The sequence below is a fragment of the Scyliorhinus torazame genome, chromosome 17, assembly GCF_047496885.1.
Source record: "Scyliorhinus torazame isolate Kashiwa2021f chromosome 17, sScyTor2.1, whole genome shotgun sequence".
NCBI classification, from domain to species: domain Eukaryota; kingdom Metazoa; phylum Chordata; class Chondrichthyes; order Carcharhiniformes; family Scyliorhinidae; genus Scyliorhinus; species Scyliorhinus torazame.
The window spans coordinates 162,890,703-162,913,362 of NC_092723.1; the positions used below are offsets into that span (position 1 = coordinate 162,890,703).

At 44.7% G+C, this 22,660-nt stretch overlaps 1 protein-coding gene across 2 annotated transcripts in view; it reads left to right on the forward strand.

Annotated features, from left to right (window-relative positions):
* The window catches only part of trrap (transformation/transcription domain-associated protein), a 241,921-nt gene that overhangs the window by 94,932 nt on the left and 124,329 nt on the right, over positions 1-22,660 (forward strand). For both annotated transcript variants that reach the window (XM_072481554.1, XM_072481555.1), the window contains exons 31-39: positions 3,422-3,490; positions 6,829-6,948; positions 8,088-8,207; positions 8,477-8,638; positions 13,570-13,751; positions 14,519-14,717; positions 16,596-16,724; positions 17,543-17,809; positions 21,535-21,741. In XM_072481554.1, the coding sequence (XP_072337655.1) occupies positions 3,422-3,490; positions 6,829-6,948; positions 8,088-8,207; positions 8,477-8,638; positions 13,570-13,751; positions 14,519-14,717; positions 16,596-16,724; positions 17,543-17,809; positions 21,535-21,741 (1,455 nt within the window). The remainder of the gene's footprint in view (positions 1-3,421; positions 3,491-6,828; positions 6,949-8,087; positions 8,208-8,476; positions 8,639-13,569; positions 13,752-14,518; positions 14,718-16,595; positions 16,725-17,542; positions 17,810-21,534; positions 21,742-22,660) is intronic.

The following is a 22,660-nucleotide window of genomic DNA, read 5'->3' on the forward strand; positions in this document are numbered from 1 at the left end:
AGAGAGAGAATTGAACAATGTTGGAAATACCACATTTATTACTTGTTCAAAAAGTATCAGTTTTACAGCTGAGTGACTTGCTCAGTCAATTTGGTGTTGACGCTATAGGATGCGATTCGAGTCATGGAAAAGGGGTATGGGCAATAAAGGGGTATGGGCAATAGTTTATTAAATTAACACACCAGTTGGGTTTATTGACCCTCTGGTCAATTAATAAATCTAGAATTAAAAGCTCGTCTAATGGTGACCAAGAAACTATTGTCAACTGTCGGAAAAAAGCCAGTTTGGTTCACTGCTATCCTTTTAGGGAAGGTAATCTGCTGTCCTTAGTCTGGCCTACATGTGACTCCAGGCCCACAACAATGTGGTTAACTCTTTGTCCTCTGAAATGGCCTAGCAAGCCACTCACTTGTTAAAAAAATGTTTTTTAAAATTACGAAGTCTAAAAGAAATGAAACCCGGCATCGATCTGGACACTGGAAATGGTGACGACAAACCCGGCCCTGTGAACCCTGAAAAATCCTCCCTACTAACATCTGGGGGCTTGTGCCAAAATTGGGAGAGTTGGCTCACAGACTGGTCATGCAACAGCTTGACATAGATGTACTACAATGTTCCAGACACCACCACCATCCCTGGGTATGTCCTGTCCCACCGACAAGACAGACCTACCAGAGGAGGCAGTGGCACGGTGATAAATAGTTGGGAGGGAGTTACCTTGCGAGTCCTCACCATCGACTCTAGACCCCATGAAGTCTCATGACATCAGGTCAAACCTGGGCAAGGAGACCTCTTGCCGGTTACCGCCTACTGTTCCCTCTTCAGCCGATGAATCTACTCCTCCATATTAAACACTAATTGCAGGAAGCACTGCGGGGTGGCAAGGGCACAAAATATACACTGGGTGGGGTCTTCAATGTCCAACACCGAGTGGCTCAGTAGCACCACTCTAGCCCGAAAGGACTTTGCTGGTAGATCGTCATGTGAGAGAACCAACAAGAGGGAAAAACCTACGTGACCTTGTCCTCACCAATCTATTGCAGATGTATCTGTCCATGACGGTATTGGTAGGATTAACCACCACAAAGTCCCATCTAGTTGTGTGAGACTGCCATTGTGCTAAATGGGATAGATTTTGAATGGATCCAGCAACTGGACATCCATGAGGCATGGTGGGCAGTCAGCAACAGCAGAATTATAGACAGCCACGATCTGTAACCTCATGGCCCAGAATATCCCCCACTTACCATTATCATCAAAGCCGGGGCAATCAACCCTACTTCAATGAAGAGTGCAAGATGGCATGCCAGAAGTGTCAAGTGGATGATCCATCTGTGCCTCCACCTGAGATCATCAGCACCACAGATGCCAGTCTTCAGCCAATTTGATTCACTTCTGCAAAGGCTCCGGGCCCTGACACCATTCCGGCAACAGTGCTGAAAATTCTGCTCCAGAACTAGCCTGATCCTTAGACAAGCTGTTCCAGTACGGCTGCAACACTGGCAGCTAGCCAGCAATGTGGAAAATTGCCCAGGTATGTCCTATCCACAAAAACAAGGGATAAATCCAACCCTGCCAATTTCCCCATCAGTACTCGATCCTCAGTAAAGTGATGGAAAATGTCCTTCACTGTCACTGGGAAGTCCTGGAACTCCCTTGCAGCACGATGGGTGCACCTGCAACACATGACTGCAGCAGTTTGAGGCAGCTCACCACTGCCATTTCCCGGGCAATTGGGGATGGACAATAAAAGCTGGCCTGGCCAGCGACGGCCACAGCCTGGAAGCAATTGTTGAAAAAATTGTCTATGACCAGATTCATTCATTCATTCAGTAAAACACGTCAATTGGTCACTGTACAAAATGTGGAAACCGGCAGACATGGGAATTCTGGAAAGAAAACCCAAAATGCTGAAAACAGTCAGGCCTGGCAGCATCTGTAGACCCATTAGCAAAGTCGATGGCCAGAATGCTCCCGTCGCTGAGGTCGGCAGCGTACGCCCGCCTGTGGGTTTCCCGGCGGCATGGGGTGGTTACAATGGAAAATCCCATTGACCAGCGGCGGGAAAATAGAATCCTGCCGCCTGCGTGCGGCACGCTGCCGGGAGACACTCGGCTGAGAGACCGGAGAGTCCCGCTCAATGTTTCTGTCCGATTACCTTTTGTTAAAGGGAAGCAGTTAGAGGTTCAGCAGTTTACAGTTGAACGCCGACATGTTGAATAAGTGTTTTGTGTGAAAGAGTAGATGCTATAAATAATGCATTTCCACACCATTCTAGGATAATTTTCAGAGGGGTGCTTAATGAAGCAACTTTGCTTGCATTGCTAAATTACACAGTGCTTTAATAATTGCTTTTTTGGAACAAAGTAAGAGTAGTTGCCGTAACCATGGAGTAATGATGGTAATATGGTATTGATAATGGTGGGGAATATTCTACTGTACTCTTGGCATTTTTAAAAAACATTGGAAAACTGCTTGAGGTAGTGACTGAGGATAATGCATAATTGATAGAATAAACTTCCATTCTAATCATTGAGGTAGAAAACCTGTATAATTTTTCAGGCACCAGCCAGGTCATCCTTAGGAGTGCAAAGCAAAAGACGTTTCCTCTTATGTTTCTATAATTAATTTCTTTCAGATAGCTGAAACATTTTGCTTGAATTTCCGGGAAATGAACTATTTGAGTACTCTTTTTATTATTGGTTGGACGCTTGAACACCTGTACGTTTGACAGGGCAGGCCTTCGCACACTTTAGAAATGTCTAAAAAATGTAGCTTATGTATTGTAGTGGCTTGCTAGACAATTTAATAATAATCGCTTGTCACAAGAGGGCTTCAATGAAGTTACTGTTAAAAGCCCCTAGTCGCCACATTCTGCCGCCTGTTTGGGGAGGCTGGTACGGGCAGTGAAAAGTTGGCTATCTTGGTATATGTCCAGACCGGATAAGGATAGCAGATCTCCGCCCTTAAAGGGCTGTAGTGAATCAGCCGTACTTTTCTGACAATCTGAAAGCTACATGATCCTGCTTTACTGAATTCTGCAATTATTTGGTTTATTTTTATCTTGAGTTCATTTCACAAACTCCCACGGTGGGATTGGAACTTGCGTTCTCCGAATTACTCGGCAAGAATGCCACGGCACCCGAGCCAAGTGGTGTAAAGATCACTGTAGCTGAGTTTGGATCATGGCGATGTAAACCAAATACTACAAGTGAAATAAATGCGAGAATTTTTAAACTTGTGCATTTGAGTATGTCACTGGATTGGCGATTCGGAGGGAGTGCAGCATTTGGAATTTTAAGTGACATTTTGAACTCTACGTTTCATGTTCACACTTTTCTTTTTCGTCGGGTAAATGAGCTAATGAATTAACGGTGGAGAAACAAATTTAATGGATAACATTTTTTCTTCCCATGCTTAGCAACACTTGCGTAAGTGGATGGAGGTGGTGGTCCTCACACACAAAGGAGGGCAGAGGAGCGATGGCAATGTAAGTCCAAAAAACTGCTTCGTTATTGGACAAACCTCTGCAACTATTTTGTTTATGCAAGGCTGTTCTGCTGCAGTTTAAGGAATAATGCTGAATGTGACCTATTGTGACTAATTAACAGTTTATTCCTATGGGTCCATTATAATGAAGCCTATGGGGTTGACTGTTTGCTTTTAATGACCGATAACCTTGAGAAAAGTATGACAAGTAATTATAATTTGCTGAAACTTTGTGCTTAATTGTTTCAAGAATGTCTCATTAAATTCCAGCATTCCAACTAATTTTAAGCCCTTTCACGTTTGTGAACAATTAACTTGAAAAATTTGCAAGTCATCAGTTCCTGAAGAACCATTAAGAGAGTTTCCAATCGGAATAATTGTCATGTCCCAACCACTAATATTTCAAAATAAACAGAATGGGAAGACTTTTTGGTGATGACAAGAACTTGTATTTCCCACAGCTCACTCTTCTGACACTCCTCATCCCCTTCCTGTGTCGGAAGTCGAGGGAATTTATGACTAAACTGAATGATGACTTCAAACAGCTGCAGCATCAAACAAACAGCAAAGTTTTAATTCAACTTGCACCTCACTTTCAGCCATGGCCTCGGTGGGTAGCATTCCTGCCCGTCAGTTGTAAGGTTGTGGCTTCAAGCCCCACTCAGAGACCTGAGCAGAGTATCCAGGCTGATACTCCTATGCTGATGTGGAGGGTGTGCTGTGCTGTTAGAAGTGGTACCTTTCTGGTGTAACGACAAATCAAGGCCCCACCTGCCCCCCTCGAGCGGATACAAAAGATCCAATGAAATTATTATTATTTTTTTTTTTAAGAGGAGGGGAGTTCTTCCAGCCGGTGTTCATTCCCCCATGAGCACTGTAAAATAATTAACGTGCATCTCATTTCTGTTTTGGGGTGATGCACAACACAAAGTGACATCCCCCTCAATTTCAAATCTAGTTAATTGGCTGTAAAGGGCTTTTAAACATTCTGCCAGCATTCTGTAAGATAGTATGAAGATACAGCTCCATTTTCCCTGCTGCCGGGCCTGATTGATTCAGAGAAGGATGACTGTGGAGAAGCTTAATACTCGTGTCCCAGTCGTCAACTTTCATGTGTAGAATTCTTGTTATGTTGTCTCCTCTTGAAAAGTTTCTCGCAGGTGAAATTCAAGGAGACTGATTTGTTACACTAAACTTTAGGAGTGCCCTCCCCCTACCCGCCCAACAACCAATCTCCCTGCCCCCACCAACTTCAATAGCTGGAGAAATAATTGTTGCAAAGCTGTCAAACTCTTTGTACCGATGTGTTTCTCTCGGACACCAAGACCGGTTTCACCCACATTCTGAAGTGTGAAAGAAAGTGTATCATTTTGCATGGATACTTCCAATAAATGGAAGGGTGCGCCACTGAAGTTTACAGCTTTACCTTTAATACTCCGTTTGTTTTGCTGGCATTGTTTTTCTTGTGCCATGTTTTGCCCCGTTAAATTGACAGATTTTGTGAAGTGTTTTAGCTAAAATGTTGAATCTTAGCACAGAAGGAGGCCATTGACCCCGTCACACCTGTGCCCGCTGGAAGAGTTGTCTGATTAGTCTCACTCCCCTTGTTCTGTCCCTATAAGCCATGTTCTGCCTTCACTGTGACAGACAGATCTATGCAAGACGGCTCCAGTGTGCCCACCACCTTGCTATTCCAGCCATTCAAACCAACACAACCATTTGAGATCCATCCACATCAGTATGTGACAGACGCTGTGAACATTCACCAACCATGGTGCAATGATGTTTTGATGAATCTCTTGGCTTTCATTAATTTATCCATTTCTTCATTCATTTACTCGGCCTCATTATTGTGAGTAGCACTTATTGCCTGTCCTGTTCGATTTCCTTTATGTCATGACTCTTGTTTTGGTTTAGCCTGCCATGGAGGGGGTAGAGGTGAGAATTCTGGTCAAGGCTGTGAGTGCAGCAGGAAATTATCCAGTGGTGTTGTGATGTCTTCTCTGTCTTGTAATGAGCTGTTTTAGTAGTGCGTTTGTTCGCAATGTGCATTTTGCTTGAACTTGCAGTGCTGTGGAAACCTCTAGTGGTTGTCTTTGTGACCTTGTGGAGTTCAATCTAAAGTGTTTAAAAAGTCAAGAGCATGTGGGAGGACTTTTTTGTTTTAGAAATGGTGCATAGAGATTTGGTGAATTTATCTCTGGCAGGTCTTAAGTATAAATTTATTTCCCTTTAATTTTTTTCCCCCAAAATGCTTCCACTTCTGTGTACTGCATGCCACCCATTGGTATCTGGTGAGAGGAATGAACGGCGATCAGAAGCTCCTTTTGTAATCCGATCCATTACACCAGAAAACAAATGCTTCTCCTGGCCATCGCCACTGTTTTTTATTAAAGCAATCCAATGGTTCAGTACTGTTGCACACTACCTAAACTAACCCAACCAAATTAGCGAGTCAGACACAACCATGGGACTTCTCTTTCCCGTATGTGGGGAAAGATCTTTTAATTTTCTTTCTTGTCCCAGCCTCTTCACTCTCGCCCCAGCCCCAGCCCCTTGCTCATTCGTGTCATGGGGAACACACCCAAGCAAGAGTAGTTAGTTTATGAGAGCATACATGTAAAAATAATAAATAAGAGCAGGAATAAGGTTCAGTAAGATCCTGACTGAATTGCACCCGCTGCACTTTCCCACCCTGTCTCTCGCTATCCGAGGATCCCCTTGGTGTCCAAGAATCTTATCACTCTAAATATACAATCGCACGTTACAAAATGTGACAATTTAATAGCATCCTACAAGCAAGTAATAGTTTGCATTTTGTAAAAGATATTTCTCTCTGCGCAAACCGTTTTTGGATCAGTGTGCAGATATTTTGGATATGATGTGAAGATTCGAGGCTTTGAAATGCCGACTGGGCGTTGTCTTTAATTAGATAGTTGCATTTAAATTCCGTAAGGGCTCGTTTTGAGTGGTTTTCATTTGCTGGATTTAGTTTCTGCCACTCAACTCTGGATTTCCGTTAGATCAGCAAAAAAATTTGTGGCCGTTTGCTAAATTCTGATTTGCAGAAAGGAGATTATTGAACAAAGGCTTAATTATTTTTTGGGGGGCGATCAATAATCAAATGAAATTACGACACATGAACGAGAGGTAATCTGGTGATCTACAGTTTCTTCAACTGAAAGACTGGCACCATTCTATGCTGCTATTTTCTGCTGACATGGAGTTATAGCCCTAAAAGTGGAGGAGTTGTGTGTCGTTATAGGACTGATGCTTTACATCTGTACATTAACTTGGTTTGATGGCCCTTTTCGTAACTTTGCTAATTTGCTTGCACAGGAGATGAAAATCTGCTCGGCTATCATTAATCTATTCCACTTGATTCCGGCTGCACCTCAGACGCTGGTGAAGCCCCTGCTGGAGGTGGTAATGAAAACCGAACGGGCCATGCTTATTGAGGTAATAACATTCGATTCTGATCCTGCCCAAAGTGTTAGCATTATAACAACTTGTAGTCGACCAAATGCAGCTTTATTTTAATTAAAACCTGAAAGCACGCCATTGAAAAACACTGAACAGGTCAGGCAGCATCTGCGCAGAGAGAAAGGGCCATTTGCCCAGGGTTTTCAGTCAGCCGGGAAGTGACGGCATGAGCTTTGCTAGTATGGCGGAGTGGCGACGAGGACCGTTGCACGGGGGCGAGATGCGCCCACAGAGCAGGCCTCAGTATGGTTGGGCAGTGTTCTCTAGCTTGGGTGACAAGGACAGATCACATGGTACAGTGAGTAGAAGTCATGCTTGCAGAATTATTCCAGATCCAACCACTTGCTGGGTTTAAAAAAAAAGTATTTCCTTTTGTTGCCATTGCATCTTTTTTTAATACCATATAAACAGCTTTTATTTTTAAACCGTGTTGGCTGCTTGCAGTGTATTTTAAATGCAAACTCTGGTTTCAGTTCACAGTACGTAGTTCCAGAACGTGAATGGGTACTAAACTTTATTAACTTCAATTCACATTCCCAGATTTTGCTATTTTGGATCCTCAATATTTCAGTTTAAATCAGTTGAACTGTACATGAACATGTTTAAAATTTCTCCGTTTCGACCCCATGTAATTCTGCTTGTCACTTCTGTTTCTGTAGAATGCTCCAAAAACAGTGGGGCAATGATTAAGAAGCTCAAGGATCAGTTTTAATGTGACGGAGTTATTCTGCTATGGCACTCCTTGCTGTCCAGTGATCCCCGCTTGGGGGGGGGGGGGGGGGGGAGGAAGAAGGAGAGAGAGAGGTGCATGCTTGTCTGTTTAAGCCAGGTGAGGTGGGGTATGGGGAGAAAAATAAGTCATAGCAACTTTGGCATCGCGGGGGTAAGTGGAATGTTCAGCACAAATTTATCCTTGATCTATAAATGCCTAGAATGTTGATCCTGAGGGAACATTAAATCTAGAACCTGACTGGTGAAAAAGGCAGTTACCAAATGGTGGTTATATCTAATCTGCAAATGAATTAGTGTACTGCATACAAGTGAACAAATAGAATTTGTGCTTTGCATCAAATATTAATGAAATTCTCATTGAATCACTTCTTCCTCTTGCACAGGCTGGAAGTCCATTCCGTGAGCCTCTGATAAAGTTTCTAACACGTTACCCGGCACAAACTGTTGAGCTTTTTATGATGGAGGCCACTTTGAATGATCCTCAGTGGAGCAGAATGTTCATGGTAATGCTCTTTAACCCCTTGGAGGCCTGCTTTTTCAGATCGTAGCTCCAGCAAAGTAGGTTACAGTGGTGATGTGCTGCACACTTCATTTAGTTACTACCATCGCATTTAAAAATATTAAACCTGGCATTGCATTAATCTCAATGATATTAGAAAGCCAGGCTAATGTTGTTCGAAGAACATGTTCAAGCTACCTAATGAAATGGTTGTTAAATTCGTCAGTCCTGTGTTTTGAGACAAATTCTCTTGCTGGTTTGCTTGCTTTCCAGAGTTTTTTGAAGCACAAAGATGCAAAGCCTCTCCGCGATGTGCTGGCTGCCTCGCCGGGCCGCTTTGTCAACCTGCTGTTTCCTGGTGCACAAGCCACAGTCAGGCCTGGTTCTCCCAGTACTAGCACCATACGGTTAGACCTCCAGTTCCAAGCTATCAAGGTGAGTACCTCTGCCCAGTTAGTTGACACTTGTGCTGCTGCAGTCCCTAGTTCCCCTTCTACATTTTACAGAATTAAAATAGCGAGTAGTAGTGGATAAATGTTTAAAGTTAAGACATGGGGCTAGATGCTCCCTCGGCGGAATCCTCAATTTGGCCGGCAGCTCACTCGCACCCCCGGATTTCCCGACGGCGTGGGGGTGACCACAATGGGGAAACCCCATTGGCCTGCTGGCGGGACAGAGGAACCCGCTGCTGGTGGCGGCGAGCCGCACACGAAAAGGAGTGCGACGGGACAGAGACCCCGCCCAGAAATTTTCAAAACTAGTGCGATGGGACGGAGTCCCAAGTACAGCCACTGGGTATACATCCATTCATTCATTCATGTGACCGAAGGCAGGTCTTGGCTCATTGTCTACTGAGGTTCATCCTGTGCCGTTTTCGTGGCAGCTTTTGTCAGTGGAAGTCCGTCCACTGTCAGGGGCAGGGCAAGGAGGAAGGCCCCAAATTAGCAAATAGAGATGAACAGATCCAAGATTGAAATTTTGATTCAGCTTTGTAATTTGGATGCTGCTTCTGTCTCTCATTGGCTGTTCCAACTTGGCCACGACTTACGGCTGCTTCACTGGAGGACTTGTTCGGAGGATCACTTGCAACGCGTTTCTGAGGAAATCACAACGGATTCATGGATCCTAGGTCACCAGCAGGGACTATCAACCGCCCTATCCAAACGGGAGCCACTGCAGTTCTGAAGGGCAGTGGATGGCTTAGAAGAGCATCCTGCTTGACAACAGAGTTGGACAAACCTCTGCTGCCTCTATGGATTGATTGGATTTATCACTGTCCCTGGGAACTGTGGAACAATCCTAAATGGCGGGGCATTGAACAGGTTCCCGAATCAAGACGTGTTCAAGGTGGTTATGCTGCCCTGTTGATTGGCTGACTGCAGAAATGCTTGAGGCAGCTATTTTTGCATGGTCATTTGAAGCATATCTTGCCAAATTCCTCTGCTTTTGGTTACTGATTGTGGCACAAACCTCTCCCCTTCAGCTTCCCAATGGAACTGAAATATTAGCAAATACCTACAACTGTGCGTTTCAGGATAAAGAGCCTTCACATCCTCCCATATCTAGTCAGGCTGATCAAGCCCCTTGCTGGCAGCCCACTCTTAAGCAGTCAAGCTGCTTTCTGGTAGTTTTTTTCCTCCATTTCAGCCGTAGCTCAGTGGGTGGTGATCTCGCCTTGGAGTCAGAAGGGATGTCAGCCCAGAATCCAGTCTAATCCTGAGGAACACTTGCACTATTGGAGGTGTTGACTTCTGAGATATTAAACTGTTCCCAGGCGGATATCAAAAATCTCATGCCACTATTTCAGAAAAGACCGAGGGAGTCCTGCCTCAACCAATTCTTTGATTAACTATAGATTATCACATTGCTGTTTGTGGGAGCTTGCTATGTGTGAATTGGTTATGGTGGTTCCTACATTACAACAGTCACATTACAACAGTCACTACACTTCTTCACATGTTTTTAATTGACAGTAAAATACTTTGGAATATTCTGATATCATGAAAGGTGCTCTATAAATTAATTCCCTTTTTTAAAAGATAAATTTAGAGCACCCAATTCTTTTTTTTTTCCAATTAAGGGTCAATTTAGCGTGGCCAATTCACCTATCCTGCAATATTTTTGGGTTGTAGGGGTGAGTCACACGGGATCAGGGGTGAGCTGGCAAGATGGATACAGAACTGGTTAGGTCATAGAAGGCAGAGAGTAGCAATGGAAGGGTGCTTTTCTGATTGGAGGGCTGTGACTAGTGGTATTCTGCAGGTATCAGTGTTGGGACCTTTGCTGTTCGTAGTATATATAAATGATTTGTAGGAAAATGTAACTGGTCTGATTAGTAAGTTTGCGGACGACACAAAGGTTGGTGGAATTGCGGATAGGGATGAGGACTGTCAGAGGATACAGAAGGATTTAGATCGTTTGGAGACTTGGACGGAGAGATGGCAGTTTAATCCGGACAAATGTGAGGTAATGCATTTTGGAAGGTCTAATGCAGGTAGGGACAGGTCCACAGGTCACTGAAAGGGGCAACACAGGTGGAGAAGGTAGTCAAGACATACGGCATGTTTGCCTTCATTGGCCGGGGCATTGAGTATAAAAAGTGGCAAGTCATGTTGCAGCTATATAGAACCTTAGTTAGGCCACACTTGGCGTATCGTGTTCAATTCTGGTCGCCACACTACCAGAAGGATGTGGAGGCTTTAGAGCGGGTGCAGAAGAGATTTACCAGGATGTTGCCTGGTATGGAGGGCATTAGCTATGAGGAGAGGTTTGTTCTCACTGGAACGAAGGAGGTTGAGGGGCGATCTGATCGAGGTCTACAAAATTAGGAGGGGCATAGACAGGGTGGATAGTCAGAGGCTTTTCCCCAGGGTAGAGGGGTCAATTACTAGGGGGCATAGGTTTAAGGGGCAAGGTTTAGAGGAGATGTACGAGGCAAGTTTTTTTTACACAGAGGGTAGTGGGTGCCTGGAACTCACTGCCGGAAGAGGTGGTGGAAGTAGGATAGTGATGTTTAAGGGGCATCTTGACAAATACATGAATAGGATGGGAATAGAGGGATACGGACCCCAGAAGTGTAGAAAATTTTAGTTTAGACGGGCAGCATGGTCGGCGCAGGCTTGGAGGGCCGAAGGGTCTGTTCCTGTGCTGTACCTTTCTTTGTTCTTTGAGACCCACGCAAGCACTGGGAGGATGTGCAAATTCCACAAGGACAGTGACCCGAGGCCGGGGTCAAACCCGGGTCCTCGGCGTCGCGAGGCAGCAGTGCTAACCGCTGCGCCTCTGTGCCGCCCTCATTCATTCCTAAAATGTCCCGGCTGGAATAAAAACCAAACTTGAGATTTTGGTTTCTGGAGCAGAGACACCCTTTTTCTTGTGCTTCTTCTCTCTCCCATTGTAAATCAACACTGTTTGATGCACTCTGTTATAGCCTCTGTTCAAAGACTATTACCTCGCCTTCCACCTCTAGCAGTGCACCAACTAACTGGCACCCGAGTGTGTCTGGAGATTAAATCTAACACTGGTCGGGCTGGAACCACCAGTCTGATCCAAGCACTGCGGAGGACTGTCATTTGTCTGCATTAAGGAACCATGCAAGGCATGTGCTTTCTTAATGCCATTTTGGCTGGATTAACTCCGATGGGCCAAGTGCTCACGTTTCAGGAAACGGATCCTGTAATGCAGGGTTTTTCAAAGGGCGGGTGCCAGGAGGGTCGTGGAGTGATCGCTGGTGGCGTTCCCACGTTGGTCCTGAACGTGGGAGAAGCACCCAAAGGCCACGACTGGCATGTCTATTGAGAATGGTGGCCGCTGCAGTCTTTTAAATGAGAAGGAAATGAAGCTGTGTGCAGTCTTCCGGACATAAGCAGCAGCAGCGAGCAGGTCACGCACCCTGCATGAACACTTGACGTCAAGCGCCCTGTATGCGCATTCTTTTGGCGCCAAATCACGGACGAGAGCTGCTTCCGTTTTCTAGCTGCTGGCAAGCAAGGCAGAGGACTGTGAGTATGAATCGCTTTCTTATAAGTAAGAGATGGCCAGAGACCCAAATAGGCCATGTACCTCCTGGATAGATCTGACAACAGAATGTGCTGGAGAGAGCTGCTTAGGATAGTTCAGGGCAGGACCTCTGGTTAACAGCCTACAAAGTGGAAACTTAAATCTGGAACAAAGCACTATTATGATGATTTCTTGAGGTATGGTTTTGTCAATTGCGCTAATGCAAATAAGGATGCAAAGTCCATGTGTGTTAGATGCAGGTAAGCACTGGAAAAGTATAGGAGAAGTCAGATTTAAAAAAAGAAGTGATGGGTGAAAAATGTCTTTTAAGATTGAGACCCCGGAGTCGGTTATTAACTTACAGCTGACTCCAAATGAAAATACTGCGCTGCTATACCTGACCTGTGACATCACATTAAAACATGCCAAAAGCCCATGAGGCTGTCAGTATTCTGGGGTCGCATCTCCCAGGATTACACAATGCTGAGTAAAACAAGCATTTTGTTGCTGTTGCCCTTCACGACGACCTCCATGTGCGAGGTTGGATTTTTCATTCTCACAAAGTTGAAGACTGCACAAAGGAACTGGCTGTGTCTGCACCTGATGTGCGCATTACCCTCTCCTCCTGTGAACCTGATTGAAGCAGGGAAGCAGGCTCCCCTTTCTCATTAAAGGTAAGCAAACGTGGCATGGGTCGCGAGGATCAGCCGGCATGGGTCCCAAAGGTTGGGCAGTTGGCAAAAGTGGGTCCCTGGAAAAAAAGTTTGAAAAACACTGCTGTAATGTATGTAGAGGGATTGCTTTTCTATTCTTTATTCTGAATAGCTCGGTTACTTCCAAGCAGTTTATGCGCACAATAAATGTCTTAATTTTCTCCTGGTCAAGTTTATTAAGTCTAAAGCTTTAAGAGTTTGCTTCACGAAATTGAATTTTAAGTTGGCACTTTGGAGCTCTCGGGCTACAAATTTAAGTTGAACCTCAACCCTGAGAATGATGTCCAATTTAAAGCTTAGCTTGACATGGGGATCTTTGGAGGGTGCAAGCGGTAGGTTGGTGTGGTGTGTGATAGGAACATTGGTATGGTGTGCTGTGTGGTAGGCCATTAAACCCCTCGAGCCTCTTCCGAATTTGAACCCTTGGCCCCGGGATTAAGTATCCTGTGCTCGAACCAGCTGGGCTCTATCGAATTTATCAGCCAAGTGTTGCTTGTGTAGCATGGCAGAGGTTGAGGAGTTTTTGAAAAATTAAGGTACTTAACGTCTCCCGCCATTTCCTCTGTTGCTCCGATTGGGTAGCAAGCTTTTTTTTATTACAGTTTGATGTATCTACCCTACCCTGGTCCTTTCAGCCTTTGTTTTATTCAACAGATAATCAGCATCATAGTGAAGAATGATGGGAACTGGCTGTCTGGCCAACCTCAGCTAGTGAGCCACTTGCGTCGGGTGTGGGTGAGCGACGCTTTCCAGGAGCGACACCATAAGGAAAGCATGGTTGCCACTCACTGGAAGGAACCAAAACTCCTTGCATTCTGTCTACTAAATTACTGCAAGTATGTAACTTTACTATTTGGTGAAGGGAGTGAGGTGAAAGGCTTCATCCATTACATGTTTTCATATATTTACACAATTCTGGTGCTTGAAATATGTCTCCACAGCTAAGATCTGTGTTTAATCGAGACGTGCAGCTGAGATTTCAAGTGTTGTAATTCAAACGCCTAAAATTCCATTATTTATGGATTTCTTTTTATCACTAGGCCAAGTGCCTAGTGCATTTTGTCAAATGAACATCTTTGTTGGAAAAATGTATAATAATCATAGAATCATACAGCTTGGCAGGAGGCCATTTAGCCCATAGTGTCTGTGCTGGCTCTTGACCAGTTAGCCCCACTCCTCCTGCTCTTTTTCTCCTCTCTTTCCCCCCCCCCCCCAATAGCCTTGCGGGTTTTTCCTTTCGAATTTACTTCCACCGTCCTTTCTGACCATGCATCCAGGACATCGTAACGCGATGCATGAAATAGTTCTCCTCATTTCCCCTCTGGGTGGTTTGCTAATTAGCTTGAATCTGTGTCCTCTGGTTATTGATCCTCCTGCCAGTGGAAACAGTTCCTCCCTATTTACTCTGTCAAAGCCCTTAATCAAACTGTGTTGAACAATTTGGAATTTATGGCGTGTTTAAGTGTTGATTCAGTGTCCTTTTGAGAATTGACTTGAGGTTGCAGCTGCATTTGCTGTTAACTGATTAGACCGTACTCGGATAAAGTTTTAAAAGAATATTGCAGAAATAACTGATCCGTTGTGAATATTGACCCTCCTTCAGGCGGAATTACGCTGAGATTGAGTTGCTGTTTCAACTGCTTCGAGCTTTTACTGGGCGTTTCCTGAGCAATATGACCTTCCTAAAGGAGTACATGGAAGAAGAGATCCCGAAGAATTACAGTGTGGTACAAAAGCGTGCCCTGTTCTTCCGATTCGTGGAATTTTATGATCCAAACTTCGGAGATGAGCTTAAAGCCAAGGTGACGATAGTATGTTGTAGAAATAAGCTGGTTGGCATTTTGAACTTCCTACAGGTGTGCCTGAAGCACCTAGACCTATTCATTTATTGGCATACGAGTGTTTAATTTGCAGGAAGTGCCTGAACCAAATAAACCCCAGGCAACTGATTCCGAAAATCTTGCGGTGCAGTTGGAGGCCATTTGGCCCATTGGTCCTGTGCCACCCCTTTGAAACGTGTCCATTTAATTGCATTCCTCTGGTCTTTCCTCATAACCGTGCAATTTTCTTCCATTCAAGAATTCACCCAATTCCTCTTTGATAATGACTGTCCAATTTGCTTTCAGACCATGAATTGTAGATCACCACAAATAACTTTTTAAAAAGAAATGGAAGTCTTCGCACCCTGCCTCTAATTCCTTTGTCAGTAATCCCTAAAGTTGTGTTCTCTGGATGTCGGTATCCTCGCTTCAGATTGCACTTGTGGCAAATGCTTGACATTTTTTTTCACAGCAAGGTTAATTCATTTGCTTCGAAAAGAAAATTTCCTGAGGATATGCAATATTATCATTTGCTCATCAGATCAGAACAGCTTTGAAGGTGCCATTAAAACCCTGATCTATTTGGTATATGATCACTTCAGATATCGTGTAATTCATTTGCTGTTGGACCTGGCATTTCAAAGCCTCTAAGCCAGTGTCGGGAGTGTTTTTATTGCTGCTGTTGAGCCTATTATTCTCCAGATTGATTAGCCATTATAGTGTAACTGAAATGGGAAGATGTAACAGTGTCTTTCCAAATGTAATGTATTTGTGCACTTAATCTATTTCTGCTGTGATTGCTAATGATGGATGAATGGATTTAATTTTCAGGTGTTTCATTAAAACGTCTGATTTTAAAATATCAGCAGTAGGCCCACATGACCAAAGCAGTGTCAGAAATTCAGCCGCAGCAGTTTAATAAGTTGCGTTCTCATTTGGAGCTGTAATTAAGCAAGAAATCACAAATTGGAAAAGAAAGCAAACTACTGAATATTTGTGGCATTTCCTCAGCCCAGATGAACCTTTGAAGCATGCAGCTTTGACAAAGGGTCATCTGGACTCAAAACGTTAGCTCTTTTAGCTCAGTGGGCTAGACAGCTGGTTTGTGATGTAGAACTAAAGCTAGCAACGTGGGTTCAATTCCCGTACCGGCCTCCCCGAACAGGTGCCGGAATGTGGCGACTCTGGGCTTTTCACAGTAACTTCATACTTGTGGCAATAAAAGGTTATTATTTCAGGGGCTGGTTTAGCACAGGGCTAAAGAGCTGGCTTTTAAAGAAGACCAAGGCAGGCCAGCAGCACGGTTCAATTCCCGTACCAGCCTCCCCCAACAGGCAGCGGAATGTGGCAACTAGGGGCTTTTCACAGTAACTTCATTTGAAGCCTACTTGTGACAATAAGCGATTTTCATTTCATTCCTCCCTACAGATGCTGCCAGACCCGAGATTTTCCAGTATTTTGTTTTGGCTTGAAGGATGCAGTGTTTGGTGCACAGCTGACCTTGGGTCACGTGTTCTGATGTATTCCTTGTGTACAATAACAAGCCTTGTACAAGTCTTAATAACATGTCCACCTGCTCTCAAAAAAAGCTTTAATTTATTTCAATTTAAACATTGTTAATATTAGTAAATAAAGTTCATGTTCCACCTTCAGAACTGAAAGTAACTAAACTATATAATGTACTAGTTATATGCCCGTGCTTCAAAGGACCAGCACAAGCATGATGGGCTGAATGGCCTCCTGTGTGCTATCACTTTGCGATTTTTATCAACGCCGTGGCACTTAGTTTTCAAGTATACGCACTGAAAGCTATATTCTGTGTTATTCGCTGCTGATTTCTGCTGCTGTGTCCCTCTTTAGGCTCTGCAGCACATATTGATTCCCGCTTTCCAGTACAGCTTTGACAAAGGCGAAGGGGAGCAACTGTTGGGTCCACCGAATCCCGAGGGAGACAACCCAGAAAGTATCACCAGTGTTTTCATTACCAAGGTAATGTGAATGGCGTGGACATCTATGCAAATTTCTTGTTTGTAAATGCACGTTACGAGCTTGTACATTTGTTCTTTGCTGTGCTAGTGTGGGAAGCGGCTTAACTCTTCATAAATTATTCATCGGTTTGAAAGTGTGATTATACTTCGCTGTGACTTCAGATGTAGTCCTACCTGTGGCAACCCATAAATCATTTCTGCTTTTAACAAGAAAAAGATATGAGATGGTAAATATTAATAATTCAGATCGCCGCAGGTTCCCGGCAATGATCTCTGCACCTTGAGCACCTTTCTCGAAGATTCAAGATGCTCACGGCTTTTGCATAATTTATTTTGTGTGAATGTATTTTGTTTACGTAATTGCGACTACAGGTGTCGTGCAGAAGAATAAAAAATGATTGCCCGACTTCCAGAAGCATTGCACGAGTTGCAGTAGTTTACCGTATTATTGTTGAATCATGCAGCACAGGAGGAAGCCAATTGGCCATTGTGCCATTGTTTTGAAAGAGTTATCCAATTAGTCCCACTCTGCTTTTTTTTCCCTACACCCCTGCACATTTTTCTTTGTAAGTATACTTCCAGTTCCCTTTTGAAACGTATGATTGAATCTGCTTCCACCCTGTCTTTTCAGGCAATGCATCCTGGGCCATAACTCCTGTGTTTATTAAAAAAAAATGTCATTTAAAAAAAAAAAAAAAAAAATTATTTTCTTTTTAAAAAATAATTCACACCTCGTCTTCTCCTTTGTTTCTTTGTCCAGAACTTCAAGCCTGTGCTTACTAATTGGTTAATCGCGACGTGCATTCATCTTGTTCCCAGGTACTGGACCCAGAGAAGCACGCTGAAATGTTAGACGCTTTAAGGATTTACTTGCTACAGTTTGCAACTCTTCTTGTTGAGCATGCGCCTCACCACATCCACGACAACAATAAAAATCGGAACAGTAAGTTGAGGCGCCTGATGACATTCGCTTGGCCTTGCCTGCTCTCCAAGACCTGCGTGGACCCGGCCTGCAAATACAGTGGCCACTTGCTGCTGGCGCACATCATAGCCAAGTTTGCAATTCATAAAAAAATTGTCTTGCAGGTAAGCATTGCATTATAAACCGTTTAACTCTATGCAGCTTTTTACATAAGTGGGGCCCTGATTGTCAGATTTTAATTGGGGTGTTGATCACGTCTACCGACTGTAAAACCTGTATAAACAGGCACTGGTTCAGAGATGTAAGAGACATCATGGACTCGCAAAAAAATGCGAATTACGGTCAGCCTTCAATGCACTGAACCCTTATGACATGCAGCCTGTTGCAAATTTGCTCCTTCTGCAACTATCACCAAGTCAACATCACTGGAGGTTCCTCTCGCTTTACCTCCGCCCTCCCCTTTCAAAACTCTCAGGTCAGTGCTTGCCAGTTAACGCAAGGTTCAGTGAGTTTTGTGAAAGTAACAGCCTTTGTGAAGCGGCAAACTATTTCCCACGTATATTGAGCCAGAGAACCACTTGAACTCTGGATTGAATGCTTGTACAACTCTGCCCTGGGGATTGAGTGGTTTCTCTTCAACTATGGGAGCTGTGTACAAAATTCCTTTTACATAATATAGACAATGACCATTTTGAAAATAAGGACAGCTGCAAAAAATAAAAGACTGCTGATGCCAGTCACTAAGGTGTCTGCAGTTTCCATGTTTCACTACATATCTGTATAGAGCAACCCAAACTAATTTTCTTTTGGCAGAGTAGAATCGTAGAATCCCTGCAGTGCAGAAGGAGGCCATTCGGCCCATCGAGTCTGCATCGGCCCCCTGAAAGAGCACCCTACCCAGGCCCACTCCCTGTAACCCCACCTAACCTGTACATTCCTGGACACTAAGAGGCAATTGTATCATGACCAATCCATCTAACCTGCACATCTTTGGAGTAAAATCGGTCTAAATGCTCTTTTATTATCCAAACTTTCTGCCATATTCAACACGTTTATATCCAGACTTGGAAGCAAACACTGTAAAAGCTTGGACAGAAGAGATATTTTCGACTTGCAGGTCTGGAACACCAATTCAGCAGCTATTATATAAAACCGCTCATGTCTCATGGTTTTACCTGAATAACTTGAATTGACAAGAAACTTGAATTAACAAAGACTATTCCGTTTGTTTTAATTTGAATTAGGAAGATTTCTACATATAAAATGTTAATATTTTCTGAATTTTGGAACTGATATTGTGCCAGTTTTAAATTGTATTGCAGGGAAGAAACTGTTAATTTAGCTAAATTAGCTTCAGGTTGCACTGAGACAGCAGATCGTGGGTTCAACTCTCACCCTAGAATTTGAGCAGGTAATCTAGGCAGATATATTCGTGAAGTATTGAGGGGTGCTTCATTGTGGCGGAGTATCTGTTTTCTTTTCAGATATGACTCTGGACCAATTTCCTGTGTGTCTGTTCAAGCCAATATACAAGATCCCTTGACAATATTCCTTGAGGGTGGAATGCTCTCCTACATATCATGGGCAACATTTATCCTCTATTTCCAAAAACAGATCTTCTGGTCTCTTACCTCATTACTGTTTGTAGGAACTTGCTATGTGCAAAATTGGCTGTCATATTTTCCTACAAAACAGCAGTGAGTAAACTTGAGAAATACTTCATTGGCTTTGGAGTGCTTTGGGGCATCCTCAGGACTTCAAAGGTGCCATAGTCTCTGAGACGTTTTTGCTTGTTTTTAAACTTCTTATTAAATCCTGCATGCTTCATGATAGAATTTTGCCTCGGTACTAGCATAAATGCAGCTCCTGCTCCTGTACCTTGTTAAGCAGCCAAGGTGAGACATAGACTGGGGGGTGAAATCCCCCCCCCCCCCCCCCCCAACGCCGGGTGGGAGAATCTCCCGGCCGAGTCCTGCCACAACGCCCCAACGCCTGCACCCCCCCCCCCCCCCCCCCCCCCCCAAACTGGCGCGGCGCGAATCACGGCTGGCCACTGGGACAATCGCCGCTTGCAGTTGGTAATGGGTGAGCGGCGATTCTCCGGCCCGGATGGGCCGAGTGGCCTGCGCAACACAGGTTCCCGCCGGCGCCATCTGTTGCTAACTTTTGATTGGCTCTTAATTCGTAATTTGCTCTGTTTGTTTAACCTTTGCTCTAGAGTCGCCAGGTATCTTTATGATACCGCCACGAGGTTCAAGTAATGATCAATAACTCAACACACCAATTAGTAAGATTCAAATCAAAACACATTTATTATACACAGTAAATCACTACTCATGCATAAACTCTACTTTCTAGGCTAATCCTATAACTAACAGGCCAATACTTAGCTTCGGAATTGGCCCACCAGGTCAGGGGAACAAATGGCCTTTCGTTCAGGTCCTGAGTCTGCAGGATTCAAAAGCTGATATGTACTTGTAGCTAGGAGCGCCTATCTCGTAGCGAGCGTTGACTGGAGACTTACTTGGTTGATGCGGCAGCTTGAACAGGTCACTCTCACGGGTTGATTCAAGTTGCTGAGTGACCCTGCCAAAGAAGGACGATTTGAACTTGGGGGCTTTACTTTATAGTCCCCAGGGGCTTCCCGCCCTTCGGGGCGGACCCCGTACCTGGTTCCAAGTGTTTAGACTGCGTTCCGATCACTTGGATCGATTTCTCCAATACTGGAGTTGTTCCCTGATCGTTGGGCGGTCCCTAAATGTCCGTTGGCCTTCCTTTGTCTTGGCACATGCTGGCGCCGAGGAGTCTGGCTTGGCTTTATTCACCTTGACTGTTGCAATTGTGCCTTGGAATTGCTCATTACTATGCAGATGGCTGCTGGTTTCAGTGCTGTCTGGTTTCTTACAGGTTTCAATACACATGATTTCTGTATTTACTAGTCTTTGCCTATGTTGGCTGAATTTCCCTTCAGCCTTTGCGGTTCTCCTTTTTAAGTCGGGAAGTGGCCAACTCAGGTGGCTACACATCCACACCTGGTCGCTGCCGGCGGGAACAGCGCGGGAACGCTGGGGGGGGGGCTGGGCGAGAGGGGTTCCTGCACCGGGGAGGCGGGGGGGGGGGCCTCAAAAGGGGTCTGGCCTGCTATCGGTGCCCACCGATCGGCGGGCCGGCCTCTCTGAAGGAGGACCTCCTTTCCTCCGCTGCCCCGCAAGATCCACCGGACATCATCTTGCGGGGAGGACGGCAACCGCGCATGCGCCGGTGGTGTCATTTACGCGGCACCAGTCGTGTCATTTACGTGCCGCTGCTTTTATGCGGCGCCAAGGCCCGGCACACGTAAATGACGTGGCGCTGCTCGTAGCCCCCCCCCCCCCCCCCCCCCCGGGGGTGGGAGAATAGGGGGCTGGGAACGGCCTCCGACGCCGGAGTGAAACACTCCGGTTTTCACTCCGGCGTCGGGACTTAGTCTCCCGATGGGAGAATTGCGCCCGGGATTCCCATAAGCTTGGTCAAAGAGGTAGACTTTAACGTGCGTCTTAAAGGAGGCAAGATAGAGAGCTAGGTTAGGAAGCAAATTAGGAAGCTTAGCGCCAGGATGCTGATGGTCCGGCTGCCAGTGGTGGAGCAATGAAAGTTTGGGTGCACAAGAGGTCATAACTGGAGACATAGGTGATCTAGGATAGCTATAGAGATGGAAGAGGTGACGGAGATAGGATGGATGCAGCAATGGATGGATTTGAACGCAGGGTGAGAAATTGTGGAGTTGTCAGACCAAGCCAGTGTGAACACCGAGCTGATGAACGAACTGGCGATATATATCATTTTGTTTCGCTCAAAGTTTTCTAAACTTCTAAATATCTAAAGTTTTAAATATCATAATTCGGCACAGGTTTTCCTCAGTCTGCTTAAAGCCCATGCTATGGAAGCTCGATTGGTAGTCAGGCAAGCAATGGCCATTTTGACTCCTGCTGTCCCTGCTCGCATGGAAGATGGGCATCAAATGCTGACACACTGGACAAGAAAGATCATTGTTGAAGAGGGGCACACAGTACCTCAGTTGGTCCATATCTTGCATCTCATTGTTCAACATTTCAAGGTAAGATCCTACTACAAGAATAAGCAAATGAACTTTGAATTAGCTAACAACGTCAAAGCAAAATGCTTACTAAACATTTGAGCCACGGTGTGGTAATTGTAACATTCTGTGGAGGAGAAAGGTACTGTCGGACCTTGTGGCTTCCCATACTCCCCTCCACTTGTACCTGTGTCTGGTGTAGACTAATTGATTGAGATTGATTGCTCCGATTAGTCAACAACTCCATTGTTATGCAATTACCAGGAGGATAGAAGGCAAAGGAGTTTTTTTTTCATTCATGACTCCACTGTCCTGAAGCAGTAGGATTAATTGTTTACATGCTAATACTGTCCTCAAGTATAAAGGCAAGTTGCCATATACAGTTATTTATCATTGTTTGAAGGAAATAGGATAGCCAGTCAGAAACAGACCTAAACCTGAAAGAAAGGTCAGTGAAGGAGAGCAAAGGCAGCATTGCAACATAGGAAGGACGGTGGAATCCTTCCTAAACTTGCCATTTGAAATAATTAGGTTTTCTTTTGCAATTTTAAGCTGATGTTTTGGAGAAGGCTTGTCATTTTGCACCAGCGCTTTGTAACATTGCAAGAAATGAATCGGCTTGAGCAGAGGTTAAAATAGTAATTGTGGAGAGGCGGTGGCGTAGCCGTATTGTCACTGGACTAGCAAATCAGAGACCCAGAGTACTCTGGGGACCCAGGTTCAAATCCCACAGCTGCAAATGGTGCAAATTGAATTCAATAAAAATCTGGAATGAACAAAGTCTAATGATGACCATGAAGCCATTGTCGATTGTCGTAAAAACCCTTCTGGTCCACTCATGTCCTTTTGGGAAGGAAATCTGCCATCCCTTACCTGGTCTGCCTACATGTGACTCCAGATCCACAGCAATGCAGTCGACTCTTAAATGCCCCTTCATGGG